The 26,394-nt window shown below is 36.6% G+C and overlaps 1 protein-coding gene across 4 annotated transcripts in view; it reads left to right on the top strand.

The window, feature by feature from the left end:
* Positions 1-3,804: 3,804 nt before the first annotated feature.
* The window catches only part of LOC142344425 (syntaxin-binding protein 5-like), a 148,557-nt gene continuing 125,967 nt past the window's right edge, over positions 3,805-26,394 (top strand). The window contains exons 1-9 of one of the 4 annotated variants that reach the window (XM_075396057.1): positions 3,805-4,013; positions 4,180-4,409; positions 4,542-4,721; positions 4,801-4,901; positions 8,769-9,175; positions 9,575-9,647; positions 13,594-13,748; positions 16,767-16,993; positions 19,069-19,177. In XM_075396057.1, coding sequence (XP_075252172.1) covers positions 4,278-4,409; positions 4,542-4,721; positions 4,801-4,901; positions 8,769-9,175; positions 9,575-9,647; positions 13,594-13,748; positions 16,767-16,993; positions 19,069-19,177 — 1,384 coding nt within the window. In that variant the 5' untranslated portion in view covers positions 3,805-4,013; positions 4,180-4,277. The remainder of the gene's footprint in view (positions 4,014-4,179; positions 4,410-4,541; positions 4,722-4,800; positions 4,902-8,768; positions 9,176-9,574; positions 9,648-13,593; positions 13,749-16,766; positions 16,994-19,068; positions 19,178-26,394) is intronic. The other 3 variants (XM_075396058.1, XM_075396059.1, XM_075396060.1) reach the window with 3 other exon arrangements.

Raw genomic sequence — 26,394 nt, 5'->3', positions numbered from 1 at the left:
ACTCATTCAAGGAAAATTAAAACGAATTTATACATATCTATAGTCGTATCTACAAAACTTTACATATGATTAAATATGAAATTTCCGTTTGATCTAGCAGATGCACATCGACAAGTTTTTTTTATAAAAAAACCTACATAAATGACTTTAAGCTTACATTGCCTTTGTTCAATTGTAGAGTTGAAATTTTCGTTTCATAACGTGTTTCAGTGTGAATTCTCGTGTTCGGTATTCGTCGCGCGTGTTGATGGCTGGTTTCAGTGTTCTTATAAAGAGCGCCTCTAGTGTCATTCACTTGGATTGGTTGCCGCACTGGTCTAATATCTTCCACTGGAAAGCTGTTTTATCACCGTTACACTCAATGCCGTATAATTTGCAGATGTGACAATTGTAACAATTGGAAAGAACTTGATAAAGGAAACTGGACTGACACAGGGGCACAAATTGAAGCCCCGGGAAACATACCCGAATTATCTACTGCTACTACTACTACTACTACTATTACTACTACTACGATTCCCATCGGTGAGTCCGCCTTGGCATGTTCTGCAACCCTTGTGGTGGTATGTCAGCATGTGTGCTTACATAGATGGATTTGCTGTGATAATGAGTTCATGAACCACTTGGGATTTGAGATCATTATCAAAGCTAGACTGAAGGCTAGGTAATCAGATCTTAAGTTTCCGAGTGGTGAAATTTGTCTGTACAGAATGAATTTTGTTCAGCTTCTTAACAAATTTATTAGAGATGTTGCCTCTGCACTGTAATACAAATTGTTGTTTCTCAGGATTTTTCTGTCGTTTTACGGCTGAACCCGCGTTATATCCTTTTCACTGTGCTTTCATTCGCAGGTGGTTAGTTGTATCGTTAACAATTTTCCGTACCCAGTGCCTAGGATATTGATTACGTTCCGAAATTTCTTCATTTTTTGTCAATGCTTCATGGAACGCTTCCCAATTGCTGGTGGATCGGAACAGGCGATGTATTACTCTCTGTTTTATGCTTTACTATTTTAAAGGGGTGCACAGCTACGATAGTTCATCATTGTTCCAGTATCTGGTGGTTTTTGATACCATGTGCAAAAATTGTCCCCTAAGGTTGTACGTTAGTTGACATGCCCAGAAAGGGCAGTTTTTGTCATCCGTTGTTTCTAATGTAAATTGAAGATTTGGATGGAGGTTTTTGACCGCATCTAACAGCTCTTTTGTGTCACCTCTAACGGTTCTCACAATATCGTCGACATATTATTATTATTATTATTATTATTATTATTATTATTATTATTATTTTTATTATTATTATTATTTTTATTATTATTACTATTATTATTATTATCATTATTATTATTATTATTATTATTATTATTATTATTACTATTATTATTATTATTATTATTATTATTATTATTATTATTATTATTACTATTATTATTATTATTATTATTATTATTATTATTTTTATTATTATTATTATTATTATTATGACTTCGTGGATATGCCACTGGGATGTTATTCCCGCTGTTAGGTTCCAGGATGTGTACGACAGTTTTCACAGATACAAATGAATTTCCATGTGCAAGGATTTTGCTCATTCCAGTTCCTTTCCAAATAGCTCCACATGTGTTCAATGAGTTTCCTCTTCAGTTGCTGCTCACAGAAGAAGTCCATCAATTTCTGGATGACGTTCACTCCGAACCCCGTTCTGTACCAGAAGTTCAATCTCTGAACCTCATATTTGGCCTCTGGGAGTGCAACTCTTTTCCTTCTGTCCTCTCCAACAACTCGGGTTTCTGAGAATTCCACATCATACTTGCGGCTCAGAAGGCTACTAAACATCAACAGATCTTTCAATACTTTAAAATAAAGTGGTGGTAGTAGATTCGATTTTAAAATAGCGTCCTTGTAGTCAATAGTCCCGCAGATTCATCTCATTGCTTTCTTGTGGAAGGATTCCATGATCTGGTATTCAGATTTTCTAAGTTCTCAGCATTCCGATGAGAAGAGCAGGATTGGTGAAAGAATGGCTCTATACAAGTGTACTTTTGATTCCTGTGGTAAAGCCATAGAAGTGTTTCGTCGCAGAAGGAACAGTGACTTCACTGCTTTGCCGACTCGGTGTTTAGCATGGTCTCCCCAGTTTAGATGCCGATTTACAATCAGACCAACATCTTTAACGAGGTGCTTACTTTCAATCGGGTTATTACCAAGCATGAACTGCATCTGGTTCAGAGTCTTTGGTCGATTTCCAACTTTCAATTCGGTTACAGAGCATTTCTTACTATTGAGCAACAGATGATTTGGAGCACTCCAATAGTGTAAGTTATTTATGTCCTCCTTTAGCTTCTGTACTGAGGTGTCATCTCCGTTGAATATCACCTTGAGATCATCTGTAAAGAGCAGTGCAAGTGAAAAAAAACAACATTGGGAAGGTCATTTATGTATATCAAGAATAGGAGCGGGCCAAGGACAGATCCTTGGGTGACGCCTGCTGTGATCACGAAGGGTTCGCTTTTAACATTGTTGATTTTAACTTTTTGGGTTCTACCGCTTACGCTTAAGTAGTCACGTACTAATTCAAATACTCCCTCAGACAAATCAAGTTGTAGTAATTTCCGTAGGAGCTGGCTGTGTTTGATGTTATCGAAGGCTTTCGAAAAGTCAAATAGGACAAGAAAGTTCACGGAATGTGCAGATCCAATCATTTTGTAGATTTGGGTCAAGCTGTAGAGTAATTGAACAACAACAGAACGTTTCGTTCGGAATCCGTATTGGTAATTACTTATCTCTGCTCCGAAGGCTTTCATCAGTGCTCGAAACATGAACTTCTCGAATAGTTTTGAGACTATGTTCAGCAGTGTCACAGGACGGTAGTTGGATACTTCTTTTCTATCATTGTCTTTGAATATGGGTGATACGATGCCAATTTTCCATTCCGACGGAAACTTCCTTAGTCGCTTGATGTTCGAAAACAGATTTTTCAACGATGAGACTACAACGTTGAAAGTTTTCTTGAGGAATACTGGTGGGATTTCATCGTTTCCGCGACTTTTGTTTGGGTCTAATCGCTCCAGTTCAGCCCTGATCTCCGCTTCACTGGATTCCAGCTGGATGCTGCCAAAGCGATGTCCTCTTGGAGGTTCGAAGTACTCGTAATCATCATCTGTTACAACAGATGCGAAATATGAATTGAAGAGTTTCGCTTTTTCTTCATGCGATCTTGCTTCACAGTTAGTGGCTTCTGATTGAATCATGGGTGGCAAGTTGTCTCTCTTCAAACTTTTCCAGTACTTGAATATTTTCTGCTTGTTTCTCGTGGCGAAGAGAGATTTCTCATACTCAGCTCGATTTTCGTCTTGCATTCTTTCGCAAATTTGCGACAGTAGTAATAACTTCCTTGATTGCTGAGAACCTTTCTTGGCAATTTTCCTTCGCTCTGTCGCCAGTTGGATATCTTAATGGTTAATGTCAGTCTTATCATTTTGACGGCAGAATGAGCACATCCAAAACTGGTTTTCCATGCTGTCATATTCTGTGTTACTGATTTGCTGACATTTTGCGTGGAACCATCTATTGCAAATTTCACACTCCTGAACGTGCTGTCACCACCACTGGAACACACTCCTGAACGTGCTGTTAACACCACTGGAACGTGCTGTCACACGCTGTAACTCATTTATAAACTGACAAAATGGGGCCAGTACCCATGCTGAATCTTAAGCTACAACTATTTTGAAGATATTGGATTACTGCCAACTAGGACCTGCCTGTCGTGTGAGATGTGAACGATTTGTTACTTCCAAGACCAACGCAGTCCTGTATTTTAACGAATCCAGTACTCTATGATCAAAAGCATTTCAATTGGAGCAGAAACGGAAATATGGATTATTTCACAAAGTGATGCTCCCAAGCTTTGTACCACAGGTTGTCAAAGTGAAAAATCTATTCAAAAAGTTAAAGTGAATTGGGAATACTCGACCGAATTTCTTCAGGCAAATGCTTTCTGGACAGTCTGGGGTAATACTTTCCTTATGCAGTTTGCGCAATTCAATTCTCGAATGATGAAAAGTTGTGAAGACCTATCCCTAATCCTGAATAAGTGGTATAACTATGCTTAATCCTGGACTGTACTACTACAACTAATATACAAATTATCTAAGAATTTCAAAAATCTTGATTTCAGGTATTTGGACGAATCTAGTGTTCTTTTAAACTTCCGCTCCGTAGGCCACCAATTATCTTGGTGATGGAGGACGTAATGCAGTGATTGGAATCCGAAAAATGAAGAAGTTCAAACAGAAAGTTTTCGACGGTTTTTCCACGTCACAGGCTTCTAGTGGTGGGTCATCAGTCAACAAAACCGAAATAGAAATTCCAGAAATTCTCGGATCTTCAAACTTCGAACTCAAAAAGGTGAATAATTGCGTGGGTCGCTCTCTCGGGTTTTTCAAACACCTGAGAGAAGTTGACTGTTGTGCATAGTAATTATTCATTATTTTCTATTTTGACAATGTATTGTGCCATTGTGATTACCTGTCTGTTTAGACTGTGCGACACGGTTTTCCTCACTTGCCTTCTAGTCTTGCCTTTGACCCCGTTCAAAGTATTCTGGCGATCGGGACAAAAACAGGCAGCATAAAGTTGTATGGGAAACCAGGTGTCGATGGCTATATTTCACACGATTCTGAGGTCACTGTGACCAAACTTCAGTTTGTCATAAACCAGGTGAAAGCAAAGAACAAGCATTGAAAATAGTTTTCAGTATCAAATTTATGTCGAAATAGAACCTGTACTGTAATTTTAGGGCGGTCTGATCAGCGTATTAGAAGACAGTAGTGTCCATTTATGGAACCTCAAGTTAAAAACACCCGCAATAATCCACTCTCTCAAATTCAACAGAGAAAGGTTCGTGAATTGATATCACAGAAGTTCGAGTAACGCGTATTCGCGTGGGACTAAATAAGTAGTTTTTACATATGACTAAAAACTTTCAAGTTGACAAATATGTCTGCAAATGTTATTCCAGGCGAAGACAACTTTTAACTTATTTCTTTCTGTGTTGGGTTGCCTAGATAATAGTTCAAATTATGCAAAATTCTATTTTCTTGATTATTCGTGCTCGCATTTGGGCGGAGAATTTATTAACTTGGCGATTTAGTCAAACTGTAGTATTTGATTTTTCGTTAGAGTTCAGACACCTTCAAAAATTACGAATATAAGTCTATGATGATAGCAGATCTTGATTTTGCAAATGATATTTGCCTAATAGACGACAATGGTAATAACGCACAGAAGCTACTTGATAATGTTACTAACAATGCATCGCGTGACGGGCTACAGCTGAACGTTGGAAAAACTAAATTCTGCTCCAGTGATGAATACCAGAAATTCTATGTATAAGGCGTAGAACTAGAGCGTGTTGATGAATTCACATATCTGGGAAGTAAAATTCAATTAGACGGCAATGTTACATCGGAAGTCAAAGCTAGAATTGGAAAAGCCACAGGAAGCGTTAACCTGAAGAAAACATGGAACCAGAGAAACATTCCTCATTCAACCAAAGTCAAGTTATAAAAGGCATGCGCGAAAAGTGTACTTTTATACGGATGTGAAAATTGGCCAATAGAAGAATCTGACCCCAAAAGTTTAGTCTTTTGAAATCCGCTGCCTACGACGATGTCTCCGAAAAGGGCAAGACCTCCCTAGAGAATTAGTATCGTCCATTGCGAAATGCGACCTGATTCCCTTGACCATAAGAAAACGCCAAAAAAATGGCTGGGACATGTTCTAGTAGTAGTAGTAGTAATAGTAGTAAAAGACTTCAGTTTACCAATATAAGGGCTTTCAACATATCGTTTGATGAAATTCTAGGAACATGGTATTGATACAAAAATAAAAAACTTATATTTTACAAAATTGAGATAGGCGGAAATTACACGTTCTGCGCATGAATGCACCTGACATTCCCTACGCATTATTGGAATTTGAAGGAGGCGAGAATTGGAAAAGACCTCCGGAGGAAAACGAAAAAACTGGAGAACAATTGCCCGATCTGAAAAAAAAACAAATTAAGCCTCCCAAACTGGCATTGAAGAATTGGGAAAAGCAGTGGTTTGATTTGACCAAAGAATTTGCTGGAAATTGTAGTCAGTGGAGAGCGCTTGTTAAAGACATGAATATGGCGGGCTAAGAACAGCCCATTTTGGATTTGAATTGGAAAATAAGTCTATGGAGGTTCTCTCAATTAATGTTGTATTTGTCACTGAATTGTATTGAATTTCGTTTTATTGCTATTTACACCCTCTAGGACCGAACATACCAGAATTTGTCGGTGAAACGATCACTTTAATGTATGATAACTCTTTGACAAAATTGATTTTTGGTGATATCAATACATCCCTTCAGCGATGCCAATCGAAATTGGCAATCTTTTCGTGATGAGTTTGGCCGAGCGTACCATGTTTATGTTTCTACACATAAAGGAAGGATATTGTATTATTTAATTAGAACTAAGGGCATTGAATTAGAACATATCAGTGTCTTGAATCTTGGGTTTCTCATTTTGGGGATGGCATGGTGTTCTCATTTTCTCAGTGTCCAAGGTCAGGAATGGAAATATTTCTATAAAAATTGAGAACCGAAACTGGAGGAACTCCGATTCTAAAGATTTTAGCAATTATTTAGCCAAAAGAACCCTTGATTTGCAAAATCGGCCTGGACAAGTTTGCTAATTGAGTTAGATTTCCCTAATTTATGGCGTCCAGCTGGATCAAGAAGTGTAACTAATCACAGCTATCAGTTCTTCAATGATAATTGAGAATGCTGAAGAGGTTGAAAATAATGCAGGAAAAATGTACAGAAAAATGCCAACTTGGCAAAGCAGAAGTCAATATTGGAGTTCAATCAATTCGTATGTCGATACTTTAAAGGAAAAAGTTGTCGAAGACATTAAATTTTGCTGGGGTTTCACAAATGCAAACAAGAATTATTCAATCCTGGAGAAAATTACAGACTGAATGGGTATTCACAGCTGATCCTTTTTTAATAGTGTAGATGTTCTAAATATTTGAAACAGCTCTTTATGGAAAACTTGGGCATTTTTTTCAGTAATTACCAGAGCGCTCATAGGATTTTTTCTACTGAAACAGCTCTGCTCAGTGTCAAGATGTGTTATCGCTTTTAGACGACAATAAGTCATTTTTTTACTTTGGACTTGGTCTTTCATCTGCTTTTGATGTTTTTGATTGACATTTGGTCTCATTCCAAACGTCTAGGAACGCGATGAACCGTTATCAAAAAATGGCATCAATCTTTTTGAATGGATGGAAAATGTCGACAGGCGTTCAGCAGGATCAGTTTTGGAGTCATCTGTCTATAGAAGATCGATTTTTACAGCTGGTGTCAAATTGCATCTGGTGTTCTTGCCTTTAACTTTTGAGTCAAATTTTTCTGCTTTGGCAAGGTACTTGTCAGACGGATATTGGGCACGTGCCGATGTCAGTTTAGTTTCACGTTTTAAGTTTCGTTTCTGCAATTCTTCAGTTTTTACAAGTGAAGTTTTTACAATTGATTTTTTTGCTCAGCCTGAATTTTTGCCCTATGAAGAGTAAATTGTTACTAGCCGCCGTCAGCATCTCAACGGCTATTATTTGGGCGCTCTCCTTTTTTACAATTCAAAGAATTTGAATTGTATTGGGGCGCTGTCTTTTTACGACTCGAAGAGGAGTATTGGAGAAGTCATTTTTTATTCAATTTTATTGGACTGATTTTTGAAGCGGGAAATGAAACGCGTGAAAAAATTTGGAGTGATTTTGGAGCTGAACAAAAGTGAAGAGCGGAGCGAAAAGAGAGTGGTTTTTGTTCATAGCGCTGTTTTTGAGAGAGCGAGAAATTGATGTGTGAAAAAATTTTCTCTAAGCGAGCGAAAGTTTGTTCACGTGCGGCTTTTAAAAGCAGTTTTTTTGCAATCTTAAACAAGTTTCTTAGACTATTATGACTTGCCCACTGCTTTGCGAGCTTTTCATTGCTCTTATTGCAAAGCGACTTTATTCGGCTTTATGTTTTCTTGTACTATTAAAAAAAACTCATTAAATTTTTCTAGCTTTGTTTTTGTTCAATTTGTTTTTTGAATGCCATTTCTATTCTTGCTTATAATTTTATGGCATTTGTGAAGGTTAAGGCTTCATAATAGTTGTTCTAGTTGTTAAGTCAATATTATGGGCAATTTTCTCCTTCGAGTCGTTTCCGGAATTCTTTCGGCTATGTTTTTTTTTAAGATCTGTTCACACATTTTCATGATTTTTGAAGTGAAATTGGAGTAGTGATTTTGGTCACGCCGAAACAGGAAATGGAGCGAAAAGGCTAGGAGTTTCGCGGTGTGAAATTTTTTGCTCTTGTTATAAAGTAGAGTAAGAAAATGGTTTTTTTCTTTAGTTAATTAAAATTCTTTGAATTGTATGTCAGGACTTGTGTTTTTGAATTCGCTTTACCTTTTGATCACGTTTTTCGTTTTTTATAGGTCCCGATTTTCACGCTTGACTTCTGACTTACCTCACTCACTGTTTCACGTGAATGGATTCTTAATTCTTTCACGTATGGAATTACGTAATGTAGTGAATACGGTCAAAGTCAAAGAGAAAAATCAAAAACGAGATAAAAAGCGATTACTAGCTGGCATTAGTATTACTGGTATTATTAATAATACGGCGGCTATTTTCCGGCAATTTACGGGCTATGTTTTTTCTTTGAGCTACGAAGTGGTGAATGTTTCAGAATAACAGCAATACACTTACCACTGCGCAGTAAATTTCTCTACGTCGGTACAGAGCGTGGGAACGTCTTTGTAGTAAATGTAGATTCATTCACAATTTCGGGATACCAAATCCAATGGAACCGGGCCATAGGCTCCCAGCGCAACTCGCACCCCGGACCCGTGCTGGAAATGCACGAATGTCCGGATGACGAAAATAAGCTACTAGTTGGGTACGAAAATGGTCTGGCAACCCTGTGGGATTTCAAGTCGAAAGATGTGGACCAGCGATTCTTCTGCGAGGTCAACTTGAAGTCCTGTAGTTGGCATCCAGATGGAAAGAGTTTTACCTGTGCTTTACATGATGGATCTCTGGCTACTTGGAACATCAAAAACTCCTCCAAACCATCACAGATTTTTGCTCCTCATGGTAATGACAAATTTCTTCAAGTGATCTGAATTAAAAATTAATAACACGATGTCGATTGTCAATAAAAGCTGATATCTGGATAATCCACGATCATGTCATGATTGTGAGATTGAAAAAGTATTGACATACTGGATCTTTTCCGTTTGTGCCCCACGCTTAGTGCATATTTTTTTTTCAAGACAAAAGCTTGTTTTTGGAAATTTTGCAAAGTTATTTTGCTAACTACTTAATTGATAAGTTAAAACTTGATTATGAGTTAATTGCCTAAATGAACAAAATGGACCGCTGTTATCCGCACATTGCACAGAAGAAATTCTAAGAATTTCTAAGTTAAACTCGCACACTACTAGAAGGGGTTACGTTGTTTGTAATTTTTATTGGAAATATTCATTTTTTCAGCTTTATCATCGCAAGGGTCAACAAATCCTTGTCTACCCATTTGCAAAGTGGACTGCAGGTGCTCAAAATCCAGGTAAACATCATTTTTTAATTGGTCTCGACCAATGTTTGAAGCAATTATTGTCATACTAATTTGAGACGCAAAACGAAGTTGAGAAAAGCCCTTAATGGCGTTTTTATTCATCAAAATTCTTTTAAAGTTTGGTTAGTTTCAGAGCTGGGAGGACCACGTTTTTTGTGGTGATGTAGGGAGGTGGATATGAAAGAGAATATCAGCTGTCAGAGTCTCCTAAATTTCCCAACCTTTGTGCAATTTCCGGCCAGTTTACTAATAGTCGGTTTCTAATTGCTCTCAAATGAAGTTTGTAGCAAGTATAATAGTCCTGCGGTCTTTTCCAGTGCGATTTTTTGATCAACTTTTCTTCTTACCCATCGACTTAGTGATCAGCTTTTCTTCTTACACATTGGAAATTTCGTCCTCAGAAACGGGATAAATAGGTAACACCCGGAGAGCTTTTCAGCTTACTAGGCTCCAAGTATGCGATTCACCGAACCTGTTTAGGAGGCATAAATTCATGATGTGAGTTCATGGTTTAACCGCCTCACTTCACACCCCCCCCCCCCCCCTTCACCTCTCCCCATCTGCACCCCTCCCCCCAACTTCATTCCCACCCCCTGCATTTCTTTCCACTCGTATCCCAGCCCCCTCGACCGCCAGTGCGCACCCGCCGCACTCCTATTCAGCTGAAGCTAACCTCCCTAAACCGTAGCTGTCTTAGAAAGCAATTCGCCCGACGTTGATCGGTTATAATTTTACAAGTAACTCAAAACCCAAGGATCGAGCGACTAAATATTTTTTCTCTCAATAGAAAATTTTGGATCAATAGTTTTTGGTGTCCACCATAACAAATAAGAGTAAAACGCGCAAAACTAGAGTTTTTAAATTCATCCACCGAAATATAAGTTAGTTTCATTTTTTGTTGAATGAAGATCAGTAAACGCACCAGCTACTAATTCGAATTTTTCGACGCTACAAAAAATCAATTGCTTAATTACCGCCGTCGGCCGCACAAAGGATATTATTTTCACTCAATTCAAAGAATTTGCATTTATTTGGGGTGATGTTTTTTTCCTATTCAAAAAAGTATTGGAGCTGTTTTCTTTACAAAAAAAAAATTATAGGAGTGATTTTGAACCAGGAAATAAAACAAAATGCGTTAAAAAACGTGAACTGATGGTGCAGTTCTATAAGACAATTACTAGTCTCTTGAATATACGGATTCCCGAAATTGATGAGGGGGGTAGAAATTCATGATAAGGGAAATACTGGTAGGTTTGACCCCTTTCATTAGCCTCCTCAGCTTCTCAGCAGGCTATTATAGCGCTCCTATTTTTTACAATTCCAAAAATTTGAATTGTTTGGGCGCTGTCTGTAAGATCTGTTCACACATTTTCATGGTTTTTAAGTCAAATTGGAGTAGTGATTTTGGTAACGCCGAAACAGGAAGTGGAGCGAAAAGGCTAGGAGTTTCGCGGTGTGAAATTTTTTGCTCTTGTTTTAAAGTAGAGTAGGAAAATGGTGTTTGAACAAAAATTCGCTTTCTCGCTAGTGGTTTTTTGTTCACATGCGGCAATTTCACTATGATTTTTACTGTTTTTTCGATTTTTTAGGATCGGATTTTTATCTAAATGAGTTTCCCAATGCATTCGTAGTTCATTCTAGGCCTAGTTTTTTGTTTGAACCAAATTTTGATTTCTCGCTAGTGGTTTTTTCGTTCACATGCGGCATTTTAACTTTGATTTTCTGTTTTTTTTTTTAAAAAAATTTTATCTGTTTTTTCAGAATTGGTTTTCCCAGTTCACTCATAGTCCCTACTAGGTCTAGTCCTTTGTTTAGTCAATAAAATTTCTTTGAATTGAAGGCAAGGACTTGTCCTGCTATGTTTTTTACAATTTGAATTTATTGGGGCGCTGTCTTTTTTTTAAAGATCTGTTCACACATTTTTATGATTTTTGAAGTCAAATTGGAGTAGTGATTTTGGTCACGCCGAAACAGGAAGTGAAGCGAAAAAGCGAGTGGTTTCGCTGCGTGAAATTTTTTCGCTCTAAATTTAAAGTGGAGTGACAACGGTGTGAACAAAAATTTGCTTTCTCGCTAGTGGTTTTTTGTTCACATGCAGCAATTTCACTTTGATTTTTACTGTTTTTTCAATTTTTTGGATGGGGTTTTTTCTCTAAATGGTTTTCCCAATCCGTTCATAGTTCGTTCTGGGTCTAGTTAACTGTTAAGTCAATGAAAATTCTTTGAATTGTACGTCAGGACTTGTCCTGCAATATTTTTTTTACTTCGTCGTACTAAAATTTTTCGCGTTTACCTTATTTCACAGCTTGTTCAACATTTTGCGTATAATATTTTTGACTTCTGCAGGCTAGTTTCACTCTTCTCTCATTCTGCTAAAAGTGTTTTTAGACAGCAGTTGCTCAGAAATAGAAACGGGATAAACCCATAAAGCCCGATTTTAGATGCACGTTACTCGAACTTCGTTCTTAGTTACAATTTCTAATGCTTATTGGTATTGATACTAGCCCCTGTGTGGTCTCACTACGAAACAGGATTATGTTCAGCTCCAGAATGACATCAAAATAGTTTGCACTTTAAAATTGTTTATACAAAAATCATTTTTTCACTAGTTTTTGTTTGTCTTCTTTCGATCCCAATCTTGGTTATGGGAATCAAAGGCGCCTATTGTCCGGCAATCTGCCAGGCATGTTTATTTTTCTGCAGCCCTCACAACCAGACAATTAGGTTAGCTTCACAAAGCATAAACTTGCTACAATCAAAGCCTGCACCATGGGAGAGCAATTGTCCGATAATTCTCGATAGTAAATTAGCTGTTTTTTTAAGTTATTTGTGCTTGCCGGAGAAATAGTTAAGTGTTTTGTCTCTTACATTGCATCAATTCTGTTGGTTTTAGATTGAGAAAGTAATTAAATTGCTATCAAAATGTGTTCAATATTGAAATCATCAATCTGTTCCATTGAAATATCAAATACAGATTTGTATCATAAATGTCATTCAATTTTATTCGATGGTTGAACGGTATGTGCGAGATTGGAACACTTTCAATGTTAAATTAATCAAATTGGACAGATATCACTCTGCTGAATGGTAATAATTGTCCATCTACTATTGCCCCAATTTTGAATTGGCTTTCTGTTAAGTCGCTCTCACAATCAATTATATCCAAATTGACGAAAAGTAATTCTGTTTATTGTCTAAGTGTGACACACTAAAAGGCTGACGAACTGATAAAGAATCGATATATGGGAGAACATTTTTCATGAAGGCTTTAGATGAACAGTTTGATGAAGTTTAGACCCTATGTTGTTGCAGATTGCTAAGTATCTGTACTTTTATGGTTTTTCCTGAATTCTTGAGTAATGGCCCATGAAAAGCTGGCTACGCAATTTTGGAGGTCTCATTACAATCTTGAGATATTTTGCGCTAAATATTTAATTTGTGGTGTTAGGCTTTTTGTATCCAATGTGAAGGAAAATTTTTTTTGAAGCCTGCGTGAAGAAACTTGTTTTCATTGATAATTGATCTCACGTGGAATGGGATATTAGGCGAAAGCTCGATTAAGCGAAAGGAATTTTTCATAATGGAAAAATTTTGACCTAAAGTATTGTGCGATTTTCCATTAAAACAATTGGAGATGGTTCTTCAGAATCCAACTGCTATAATTTTTGACTATGGAAAAGCGTCCATTGGTGCTGTATGATCAAAACAAGGCGCCATTGCTGTCCGTTAATACTTTTCACTAATTGGACTGGAAACAAAATATTGATCGCCATTCACATACCATTGCAAATATTTATGAGATAACTGATTTTCACCTCCCGTCTCTTATGGATTCTTTCTCTATCAGCATACCAACCATGTTTCGGTCCATTCATAGCCCTAGAGTTCAAAAATCGGTATTTTAATATTGTTTGTTTAATAATGTTGTGTTATGTAGTGAGGCGATGTTTCTGTTCACGGGAGGGCTTCCCTTCAATGCCTCCAAACACACTCCCAGTTTGACAGTGATGAAGGGGAAGAGTGTCACAGTGTTAGAGATGGACCACTACATTCTGGACTTTGTCACTATATGCGACTCGCCATATCTCACTGGTTAGAACCTACGCATAAGCCAAAATATTACTGGTTAGAACCCACGCATGGTTAGAACCCACGCATGGTTAGAACCCACGAAGGTTAGAACCCACGCATAAGCCAAAATATTACTCAACCTTCGAGATTGCTTTAATGTGCGAAAGGCTCATATGTTAGACCGCACAGGTTGAGGTCCCAGATGGAAGCGACCTCTGCTTTGAACGCACACATACGCCTTGTGCGATTGAGTTATACGCTCTGGGGTTAAAAGTTCGAGCGCTTTTTTGGAACTCAAATTCTTCTAACTTCTTTCAACATGGGCCTGCTACAAAAATTTAATCGAAATTAGCGTTACGCTAATCAGCCAATGATTTTTTAAACATTTGTTTTAATATTTTATAGAATCAGGGAACTCTAACACTAATCAGTCAGACATCAAACAGCTCTCTAATTTTGTAGAATGTTAAAAAGCTCATTTTCAGGTTTTCTATAGAATCTGTAAAAGCGTTTTTCACCAACTAACATTTTAAAGGGTATTTACAATTTCGAGGCTGTCAGCTCAGCGTAGCTTTATTTCAGCATAGCGTAGTATATTGCAGCTATATTTAAGTGGTTTTTACTATAAATTGAAATATTTTGATTGGCGCTATCTTTTTTGATGATGTTTTCTCAGATGTTTTCAATGATCATGACCTTTTGAAAAAGAATACACAGAGTGGTGCTTAAGTTGTCTATGTAGTGTAAAGTGTGCTGAATTCGGCGGTCAGACATCGGTTCGAAAAATTTTTTTATTGTTCTCATTTGACATTTTATAAATCTTTAAATGAGACTTTTAGTTAAATGATACTATAAGTCTCATTAATTACCTCGTAAGAGTTTAATTATAGATTAAGATGATCGGTATTAGCATTTCTCATGAACACTGTCAACTCAAATTGGTGTCATATTTTTTCTGTATACTACAGCCTGTAAGTCTTTGGACAATGTGCCGACTATTTTTATATGTCTAGGCTGAGTGTGAAAAAAATTTAAATCATTTTACAATTTCATAGTACTAGAGTTTTTTAATGTTGTTCGGATACATCTATTACGTTTTCATTTTCTCTGACTGACAATATTATAAATTTCATTCTGCAACTATTGTTTTTTAGTGGTTATGTGTTGATCTCTTTTGCAGTGTTACTATTTCTTTTCATATCGGGTACAACGTCAAATGTAATGAATTTCCCCTCAGATGAAATTTGTACCAATTATTGGGGTCTTGATGGCCTTTATGCAATCTTTTGTTTGATCGATTTTTCGTCTGAGGTCTTTGATTTTCTGTCCTTAAAACGGGATAATCAAGTATAGGTCGATTGCATCAAGTGTCTTTTTTGGGATCTTTGGATCCGTTTTTGCTCTTCCCCTGAATGTACTCAGTGAGGCTAACCCAGACTCTCAATGGCTGTAATTGGTCCGACGTTAGTGGGTTATATTGTTAATAGCCGCCGTCAGCATCTCAACGGCTATTATTTAGGCGTTCTCATTCTTTGAATTCGCTTTTGCTTTTGATCACGCTTTTCGTTTTACACAAGTCACGATTTTCACGGTTTACTTCTGTCTTACTTCACTCACTGTTTCAACTGAATGGTTTTTAAATTCTTTTACGCATTGTATTAGGAAATGTAGTGAATACGGCAAAGTCAAAAGAGCAAAATCAAAAGATCGAAAAAAAAAACAGGATAAGCATATGAAGCCCGGTCGATAAGTCATAGTACATTAAGTTATCAAAGTTCCCTAAAGCAATTGCTAGCTGGTATTAGTATAATGCTTAATAGCCTTCAGTTTAGAAGTTGAATTTTGTGTAAGATTAGAATATAACCGAATATGCTCAATTTACACAACAACACTTTGACTCTTAGAAAAATTCTGTCAATTTCTGTCTCTCAATTTTTTTTAATAGCCGCCCTCATCTTCTCAGCCAGCTATTATAGCGCTCCTATTTTTTTACTTCGTCGAACAAAGAAAATGTTTCGCTTTACCTCATTTTGCCGCTTTTCCAATATTAGCTGGAAATCTTTTTGATTTCTCTAGGCTAGTAGTTTCTCTTTTCTTTCATTCTGCTAAAATTGATTTTGAACATCAGTTGCTCAGCAAAGCAATTCAAAATGAACAGAGTCAGTTTAAAAAATTGAAGTCAGAAATAGAAACGGGATAAACCCATAAAGTCCAATTTTAGATGCGCGCTATTTGAACGTCGTTCCTATAAGTCTTAGTTAGCATCTCTAATGCTTATTGGTATTGATAGTAGGCCCTGTAGCCTCTCTCTAAGAAACAGAAGTATGTTCAACTACGAAATGCCATCAAAATAAACCGGACTTAAAAATGTTTTTGTTACAAAATTTTTTTTCAATATCTATTCTTTCAATCCCAATCATGCTTATTGGAATCAACGGCGGCTATTTTCCGGCAATCTGCCGGGTGTGTTTCTGTTTCAATCACAATGTGCGTCAAGCGGGTTAAACGTGGCTATTTTCCGGCGATTTGCCGGCTATGTAATTTTTTTTGTTGAAATTTTAGGATTCTTGATTATGTCATTGTTTTGATATACAAAAATCAGTTTTAATTTTTCTGTATTGAAATTTGACTCAAAGAAATTCTCCCAATTTTGAAATTCAATTTTTATTAGCAAGCTAAATAAGTAGACACAACAATATAATAAGTTTCAGTAACCGCCAGGTTGAGGATCTGAGAAGTGTTATCGGAGACTTCAATAAGGTAAACAAACTATGGAAAATGAAACAAACTGTTAACCTAATTAGTTAACTGATTCTTAATCTGCCAAATAGAAGCATAGGTTTTTTATTATCTCCCGTTCTCCAGCAGGTGAAAAATGATCAAATTAAAGTTCATGAAAATTTCTGGGATTCTAATTTTTTGATGTGCTTGAGAATGAGTTTATTGCAATTAGGTTCAAGCGTTCGAAATCAATCCTGTTATTTTTTAGGCTTATCAAGAATATTGAGTCTTAGTTGAATTTTGTTACTCTTTTTTTAGAAGCACAAGAGCCGCAGGCGGTAATTTGTCTGCTGAAGAATGACCTGATCATAATCGATCTGGTCTCGGAGGGTTACCCGCCCTTCGAGAACCCCTACCCAATGGACATCCACGAGTCCCCAGTTACATGTCTCAAATATTTGGCCGACTGTCCTTCAGACCTGGTTCCCGCCCTCTATCAAGTGTCCTTCAAACAGAAGCAGCGCTCAGCTAACTGCAGCAAACTTGTAAGTTGTTCTAGAAATAATGTTGACGCGTTGTGCTTTTTTGTTATCAACTAGTACCGGTTCAAAAAAAATCTGCTTAATTTTACTTCATAAGACGTTTGCTTTTAGGGACACAGAATAATTTTCTTATTACTATTTTCTTACGAAACCCATCAGAAAGTGCACTAATCATTGTTTTAATAGCCGCGTCATCTTCTCGGCCGGCTATTATTGCGCTCATATTTCTGCTTTTATGAACTATGTTCTTCAAATTTGTTTTGCTTTACCTAATTCTGTCAATTTTTCAATACTTAACGTGAAATCTGTTTGACTTCTACAGACTAGTTTCAGTCTTCGCTCTATCTTTATTTAAAGAGCAGTTGCGAAATCGGATATAGAAATGGGATAAACCTATATGGCCCCGTTTTAGATGCCCGTTGCTTTAAATTTTAAAAAATAGTCTTAAGTTCTTATGAGTTATGTCAATTGATTAATTGCTCTCGAACTCTGTTTGAAGCAATTATTGTAAGCGTGTTGGTCTTTGTTTATGCAAAATTTTTCTTTGACCGTTTGGACTTTTCGAATGACTTTCGCGCCCTTTTCTTGTTTTACCTGATCTAATTTTCTCTCATTCACAAGAGTTAGCAGCTGAACTTAGTTTGCGGCAGTTTACTACTAAAAGTCAAATGAAAAGTGCGCCGAAATTGGTGTCATTTTTCACTTTAAGTGAAAAATTTTTTGCACCCAAAAGCAACCTCCTTTGAATTAAACTTGTAAGTTTTATAGGCAGCGGCAATAACTTCTATCAACTCACTTCTGTATCTTTTTCCATCTGTATTTTACGGCACGCAAGTCTATTTCGCAGCTATTCCGGCAATCTGCCGGCTATGTTTTTGTTACCAGCCACCATATTTTCTCGGAGTAAGTTTGACGAACAAATTGAATCACAACGGCAAATATTCTTTGGAAGCGCGTGAATTTTGTTGCAATCCCAATTGAAGCCATGGGGACTCTTTTCCGATAATTGCGGCCCTTTTCCGATAATCTACTGGACATGTTTAAATGCTCTCGAACGAATTTTATAGAATTTTTTGTAAACTTGTGTATTTTTATCCAACAGTTTTGCTTGACCGTTTTGTTCTAGATCATTCGTCACTTTCACTTCTCGGGAGACTTTTTCACTCTTGACTTTTTGATTTCTGCGTAATCTTTATTGCTCTTATTCAGCAGTTAAGTCTGTTGCTAAAATACAAGCGATTGTAAGATTGAAGTTGGCTCAAAGCAATGACAGCGGAGTCGTTAATGCTGCAGTACATAATGCAGGATGACAGGGGTTCGATCATCTGGTCAGAGTTTTAGCACCCATAAAAAGTTGGCTAAGCTACAGCCTCTTCTGAATTAAATTGCCCCGTTCGAGAGCAATTTGTCTGACGTTAGTTGGTTGTTTATCAATTGGCATCGATGTGTCGTCTTTAATGGCAGCGCTCTTCTTCTCAGCAGGCCATTGTTTGGGCTGTTTTGGTGTTCTTTTTTGCATATTGTGCGCACATTTTTTCAATGCATTTTAATTTTTGTCATTTTAAAAATTTTTGTCATTTTTTGGAAGCTCGATTCTTTCGTTATTTTTAGCATAAACCTTTTTTAACCTTTTCCATTTAGCATTACTTCTGACCATATGAACACCAACAATCTTCATAGAATAGTTAGGTTTTTTGGTGATTTAATTTTTTTGACATTATTCGTGTTTTTGAGCGCATCTGCTTTTCTCTTTTATATCAAGAACAAGATTTCTTTTATTTCAATTTTGTTTTCTCGTTCTCGTGCTTTTTTAAACTTAAATACGCTGATACCATAATTTCGTTTTGCGTGATCTAAATTTTTTGCTCACAATTTTAAGCAGCTGAACTCAAGTGGCTGGTAGTTCAACACTAAAAGTCAAAAGAGAAATGCGCTAAAATTGTTGTCATTTTTTCACTCTAATTTGTTTTATTGCTTTTAGTGGTATATAATAAACTCTAAGGACGTCATTTGAAGCCCCCCTTAGTGCGAGAGCATTTCTTACGATATTAGTCGGTTATATTTGTGTTTGGTTTCAGCCCTGGCCAATTTCGGGGGGTGATTGGAAGCCGTTGAACAGCGCGTACCCTGAAGTGGTGATCACTGGCCACTTGGATGGATCGGTCAAATTCTGGGACGCAACTGCCAGTAAGTAACGTTACAAAGTATTCTCATATCATTATAGAAAACTCATATCACTCTTTACATATCACCCTTCGGGGTGAATTGGAAAGTTTTTGCTTTTGATTTTGTATATCAGAATCTAACTGCTTGTTGATCGAAAAAGAAAGTGAAAAGTGATTTCTAAAAATCAATGTGTAATGATGCCAAAATGTTTTTACAAAAATTGTCATCGTATTACACTATGGCACCAAAAAGCTAAGTACAGTACAATTGGTGCTCTTTTAGCGTTATTTTTGCTCAGTAATTGTGATATGCACTAAAGACTGAAATGTGTTATCTCAGAATTTTGGAAGGATTAAAACTTTTCAAAAAGTCTAGGTTTTTGAAGAAATATGTTTGATTCTTTTGTAACTTGTTAACTTGGCCTCTCTTTTTCCAGATCTTTTATGCGATTTATTCATTTTCGCTGTTTTGCATTATTAATTTTTGGATAAGTAAACTTTTGTTTTTTATGTGTCGGGTATCTAGATGGAATCGAATATCGGTCGTAATGAATCAAATATAATTTGTGTAATTCTCTTTTTATGGGTTACATTTGCCGTGTTCGCTATTGTGCATCTCTGTCCTATCGAGTAGATCAAAGAATGTTAATTAGCATCGTTTGTGACTGCGTGTGCCTGCTGTTGATGCTTATTCCGTAATACTTCATCTCTTTTCATCACCTGAGCGCTAAGCGGCTATTTAGTGCCTTTTCATCTCTTTCTTCCATGCTCTCTTATATCTATCTATCTATCTATCTCCCCCCAGTGGCTTCCTCTGCAACCCCTCCGGCTAAAGCCATACATTGAAGAGAAAGGCGGCCGATTATTTTTTATGGCTTTTATCAATTTTAAAGCGTCCGTCTCTTAGCTGGGTTGATTTGGCTCGTATTGTGGCCATAATTACTAACCAATACATGTAAACTTTTCTACCGGACCGCAAGTAAGGGGGGGGGGGTGATCGGAAAGGGAAACATATCAGCGAGGAAAAAGCTGATGTTAGTTATGGTAGTTATAGTTGTATCGTGGTGATAGAGATGAATAGCTGGAAAATTTGAAGGCGAAGTTTGTAGGAAAAGCAATATCGAATTTCCCTCCATTTTGATGTATAATATTATTGGTCTGAGATAGCCCCGTGAAACGGCAAAGCTGATAAAAGCAAATGCAATTTGCGTCCCAAAATGAAGGAAATTTGAGCTCTCTTCCTAATATTGTGTGCGGGTTTTTGTTTCACCTTTTTGAGTTAAGGTGATAAATCGGTGAAATTTTGATGCTTCCAACAGTTGAAACCTTGCTATATGGATGAATGAATTATATCTTGCAATAAGCAGTTGCAAGATATATCTGAAATGACAAACCCGTTAATCAAGTGAAGGAAATTTTATATCTTGCAATAAGCAGTTGCAAGATATATCTGAAATGACAAACCCGTTAATCAAGCCTCTGTTGTATTGCTATAAAGCGACTAAATTGTATTTGGAAAGTGCTCTGAATGATCTGATGCAGTAATGCAATTGCTTGAATGGTATTCGATAAGAAGTTTTTTGAAAGCTCAAATATTTGTTAAATTAATATTTTCACTTGAGCTAAATGCTGATTTTGTTCCTGTATTTGACTGTTGCGTCGTCACCTTGCATGGAAGGGTGGTTAATGAGCATATTGTTTTGTGAAAAGTTTTTAGTAGGAAATCACAGCGGTAATTGAATTTGGACAGGAGTACATCGTGTTTTCTTTTTGTTTCATCAAATGTTAACATAATTTTGCCGGTTTTTGTAGTTTTTAAATTTTACTCAAATCCTTCAATTTTGGTAATGTAGAGAGTGAAGTGAATAGGAGAAAATAAGTGAAAAGAAAATATTTTCCGATATTCCAAATCAGCAGTTTTCTTGTTTAATTTCTGTTGAATGAAATTTTGAAGCCAGTATTGTATTTTGTGTGTGTTTTTAATAAAAAAAATTACCTGACCGTTTTGACTTTATCAAGCTTGACTTCTTAATTTTTGTGTGATCTAAATTGTTCTTGCAGTCAGAATTTTGAGCAGTTTAATTGAATGAGGGACAATTTACCTCTAGTAGTAAAAAGTTTAAGGCGGTTGGAAGTTAGTCTTGTTTTATTTTTAGAAGGTTAAATCTTCAAGTAGCTTATAGAAGCTCTAAAAACATCATTTATGGCGCCCTATTAGACATATTAAACCGCTTTCAACCTCCACGGATGAACTAGGCTACAATAGAATGCTATCCCCATATGTTGTTCGAGAGCAATTTGTTCAAAATTAGTCGGTTAGGTTTTAATTTTTCGAGTTGTTTCTGTTTACTTTGTTATTTTGCAATTTTTGGAGCATTATTATTAGCGGTTAGCTGCTTTTTTAAAATGAAAATTGCTTTTAATACAGGGTTTTTTATTTTGTAATGGAAAAATTAATGTTAGAGTTTGATGCTATTTCATGCACAAATTCTATTGCATGCAATTGAATTTTACTTACTAAGCATAGTGAGCTCAGAAGATTACTGAAGCCTGAAACACTCTACTTAGAGTTGTTTTTAATAGCTGCCCGCAGCTTCTCAGCAGGCTATTATTGCGCTCCTAGTTTCCATTTCGTGAAATAAAACCTTGTTTCGTTTTACCTCATTTTGCCGCGTTTTTCGACATTTTGGTACAACTTCTATAGGCTAGATTATTCTTCGCTCATTCCGCTCAAACTGCTTTTAAATAGTCAGCTGAGCAATCTAAAATGAACGGAGTCTTAAAAAACGAAACCAAAATAGAAGCGGTGTAAACCCATAAATCCCATTATACCGCTAATTGAAGTTTGTTCTAGTTGAGGTCCGAATTACCATCCCTATTTATTGGCATTGATACTAGACACTGTATCCTCTCATTAAGTAACAGGAATATGCCTAACAACAGAATAATTTTCGTACATCATTCAGTTTTTCCATTCTGTTCTTTCAATCCCGGTAGGGGTTATGGGAATCAATGGCGACTATTTTCCGGCGATCTGCTGGGTATATTTAATTTCTTCTGGTTTGGTTTAATTTTGGTTTTGCTGTTTCTGTCATTTTTGAAAGCTTATAGGAAATAACAGTTTTAATCAACTTTGCAATTAATTTTCGAGTGAAATGAATCAACAAAATTGACGACAAATTTAAAATCCAAGATGTGGCCATTAATACCAGGTGTATGTGTAAAGCAGGTGTACTTAGTTTTCATGTTCGTAGTTATCATATTTCAAAAATTTTGAGAATCAGTTTCTGATGTTTTTGATCATTTTTCATTCCCTTTTTAATAGTCGCCCTCAGCCTCTCAGCGGCTCGTATAAGTTTTATTCTTTCACGCATTGAATTATGCAATGTAGTGAATACATTCAAAGTCAAAAGAGCAAGACCAGAAGATCAAAAGAAACAGGATAAGCATATTCAGCCCAGCCATTAAATCAGTGCATTAGGTTATTAAAGTTCATTAAAGCTATTGCTGGCGTTAGTTTTATGCTTATTAGCTTTTAGTTTAGAAACTGAATTAAGTAAGTTAAGAATCTAACCGAATATGAAGAATTTGCACACCAAATAAAAAATTTTGTCACTTAGAAAAGTTCTGTCAATTTCTATCTCTTATTTTTCTGTTTTGATCCCAATGTGCGTCAAGCGGGTCAACGGTGGCTATTTTCTGGCAATTTGCCGGCTATGATCAAGAGCATCTTCGAACTTAACTTTATCATTATAAGTTGAGGTTACTCGAGCACTCTCCATTTTATTCCAGTATAACAACGGATATTTATGGAATGATGGCAACTACTAGTCTTTTAGTTGCGTCTGATTTGCGATTTATGACAGTGATTTGATTATTTATTTGTGGCAGTTTGTTTTTGATTTGTTTATCAGATCAGTTTCGATTTTTGTGCTAACTATATTCTGCTTTCAGGCCAGTTACTTTATTTCGTAAATATTCGATAATGTTAAAGCTGTGTTCTACAACAGAATTAGTTTCATTATTTGCCTGATATTTTTATTTCAGGTGGAAATAACTTATTTGATAAATTGTTTGACATCGTTTGGTTATTTTCCCCATAACTTCATTGTAACTGATTTGAGCTTTGTGACTTTTTTTGTATCGTTGCTACTAATATTTGGCGATTAATTTGCATTTCCAGGATGTCAACCATTGTAATTTAAAATTGCGCTGCTGGTGTCTATCAGTTTAACTATGAGCAATTTGTTAGCTACTTGACTTGCAAAATTCCTGCTTTGTGCAACTTTGGGGTTACAGAAAATGGAGGGTTTGGGCTCAGGATAAACTGAGATTAATATATAGAAGCAGCCGCAGCAGTAGTTGTAATAATAGCAATAAGGCTAATGTTGCATCAGCAACTGGGATATGTGTGATCAGAAGAGGGAGACGGTTTTGGGATGAAGAAAAGAGAGAAAAGGAAGAAAGGAAGGCTGAACTGTTATTATATGGATAGGGAAAGAAAGGTAGGAGAGGGTCGGGGGGTTGGGAAGAAACGGTAGGAGGAGGAGGAGGAGGACGTAAAGGATAAAGTGAGAGAGGTGCAGTTTATGTACCAAAAGACATGTAGTAACCAATTTGTTTGCACTCCCTGTATTTGTATCGCAGTTTAGAATAGTTGTGCTTGCGTTCATCGTTTTACTCTGCACAGTAGTAGGGTTTAATTGGGTTATTTGCCATTTTAACCAGTTGTCTAAGCGTACTGTGATGCTACCCTCTTCTCTGTCTCTTTCTTGTGGTCCATATTTGCACTGTACTAAAAAGTAAGCATAGCTGCATATTCATGTGTGTGGTATATGTTTAGATGGTTAGTCTAGTTAATGGCGTACTACCTTTTGTTCCTGGGAAGAGTTGGGGCGAGCTGAACTGGGAAAAGGGGAAGGCAATAATGTTGCTTAACGTAATGAGGGTTACAGCTAAAGCGCATCGCAATTGGATGGTAAAAGCATGCTAGTGGTTAGGTAAAACAACGGGGGTTATTGGATGTGAGGAATAGTGGTGTTGAAATGGTACCCTAACCTATAGCCCTCTTTATCTCCCCCTCCCTGGGCCGTTAGCTCTTTTGCCACTTGTTCTGCTAAATTGTTCTGCTAATCGATGCGCTCTCTCCTCTCTCTCTCTCTCCTCTCGTTCTCAGTTTAACATCCCTTTACCTGGTGTTTTTCTTGTCATGTTAAGACTCTAGTTAAGCCGTGACATATTGGATATGTCTTTCGCCGTTCCTACCAACGTTCGCTCTCTCTTTTTCTCTTTCTCCCTTCTAGGCGGTTCACACTTTTCTATTTCATGGAAATGTTGTTTTTTCCCTCTCGCCAGGCGTTTCCTGTGCAGTTGACTGAAATTGAGTAAAAGAAAATGCGCCCATTAATTTTTGCATCGGTTTTGCATGCTCTGTATCAGGTCTTATTTGAACTTGGTAATAAATGAGATTGTTTGAAATTGGTCTGTCCTAAAATTTAATAATTATAAGATGTCCAAAATTGTGAGTAGTTGCAAATACTGTTAAGTCTCTGTTTGCAGTGCTAGTAACGGATATAGTTCTATAAGCTTATTAATAGCTACCTTCATCTTCTCAGCCGGCTTTTTAAGCGAGTCCCTTTTTTTATAGGCTTTTCCAGCCTCAAGTGCCACATAACTTCCCCTAGGTTTTCATTGTAGGTTACTGTATAGCTTCTAGATATAATGGAATGTTTTTCAATATTTTGATATCAGCAATTTTAAAAAATATTTTCAATTTTTTCAAATTTTTTGAGTTATCATTTTTTTCGGGCACCAGTGTCCTAGGGAACTCCTCCAAGGTTTGATAATAAACTGTAGCATAGTTTTTGGAGTTAATGGAATGGTTATAAATATTTTAATGACTCCAGCTTTAGCAATTTTTTTGATAATTTTTGATTTTATTTTCAAATTTTCGGAAAATTATTATCTTGTTCCAAGTTTAAGGATCTTTATGAGCCAGTGAGTCTATTTAAAGCTTGAAATAGGGATACTGGATAGTCTCTTGAGACGATGAAATGGTTTTGGAGATATTAATATCTTGAAGTTTAGAGATTTTGTTAAAATTTGCTTTTGTTTTCAAAATTTGTCCTTTTGTTCAAAATATTTTTGTCCTTTTCTGAGTTTAACGATCATTACTGGCCAACGAAGCTTCTAATGTCTTGCAGGTGGGTTAATTGACATAACTCAAGAGACAAAAAAATTGTTTCAAATAATTTCACTGCAAAATCTGGAAGCTTATCTTTTAAATTTTGCAATCTTTTGCAAATTTTTAAAATATCAGTTTTAGCAGAGTCGAATCAAGCTAAAGCTAGCCTCACTATACTGTGGCTTGCTATTGACGAAGTCATTCGCTCGCCGGTCGTTTGAGAGCAATTCGCGCGACGTTATTCTGTTATGTTTGATAGTTTTTTTCCACTTGCGGCAATTGCACTTCTCTTCTTAATGATATTGCTCCACTAGTCTTTATACATGTGTTCTATTTGTGCATATATTCAATTGTATGTTCCCCTGAATGGGCAGCGGAAAGTTTTTATGACTTCAACACTGTTAGAATTAAAAAAAAAACGTAATTGAGTTTTTGTTTTCCCTCATCTGTTCTCCTATTCGTTGTCTTGTCATTTGGTATCAGTAATGACATGTCTGAAAGACTGGCAAGATTTCTGCAGAGGAATACTTACGTTTATAAAGGGTTTTTGAGTATAGCATTGGTTCTTATAAGTTTGACACCACTTGTTTTGAAAAATTATTTGTGAATTTTCAAAATTTACCCGTATTTTCTGGTCATTTTTGTTGGTGTGTTGTTGCCTAGCATCGTTAAATAGTTCGTAGCAATTTTTGTAAACATGTTGGTCTTTGCAAATTTTTCACGTGCCCATTTTGCGTTTTTCTTCTATAACATTCTTTGACTTCTCATGTGACTTTTTCACGCTTTCGGTATCCATTTTTGAGTGATCTCTATTGCCTCACTCCGAAGTAGAGCTTGTTGCTGAAATAAAATCGATTGCAGCATAGCAACAAGAAGGGCTTGATAGCTGAGAGGGCAGCGCTTCTGGGCATGGAGCGGGAGGTCAATGGTTCGAATCCCGGCGTAGTCAACTATTTTTGCACCTATAAAGAAAAATTTATCCAGGCTACAGCTCCTGAATTAAATTGCATCGCCTGTCGATCGAGAGCATTTCTTCCGACATTAGTCGGTTTATG

Source organism: Convolutriloba macropyga, chromosome 8, assembly GCF_964194025.1.
Source record: "Convolutriloba macropyga chromosome 8, txConMacr16.3, whole genome shotgun sequence".
Taxonomy (NCBI): Eukaryota; Metazoa; Xenacoelomorpha; order Acoela; family Convolutidae; genus Convolutriloba; species Convolutriloba macropyga.
Note: the sequence above shows the minus strand (reverse complement) of the source record. Positions and strands in the feature narration are given on the sequence as shown.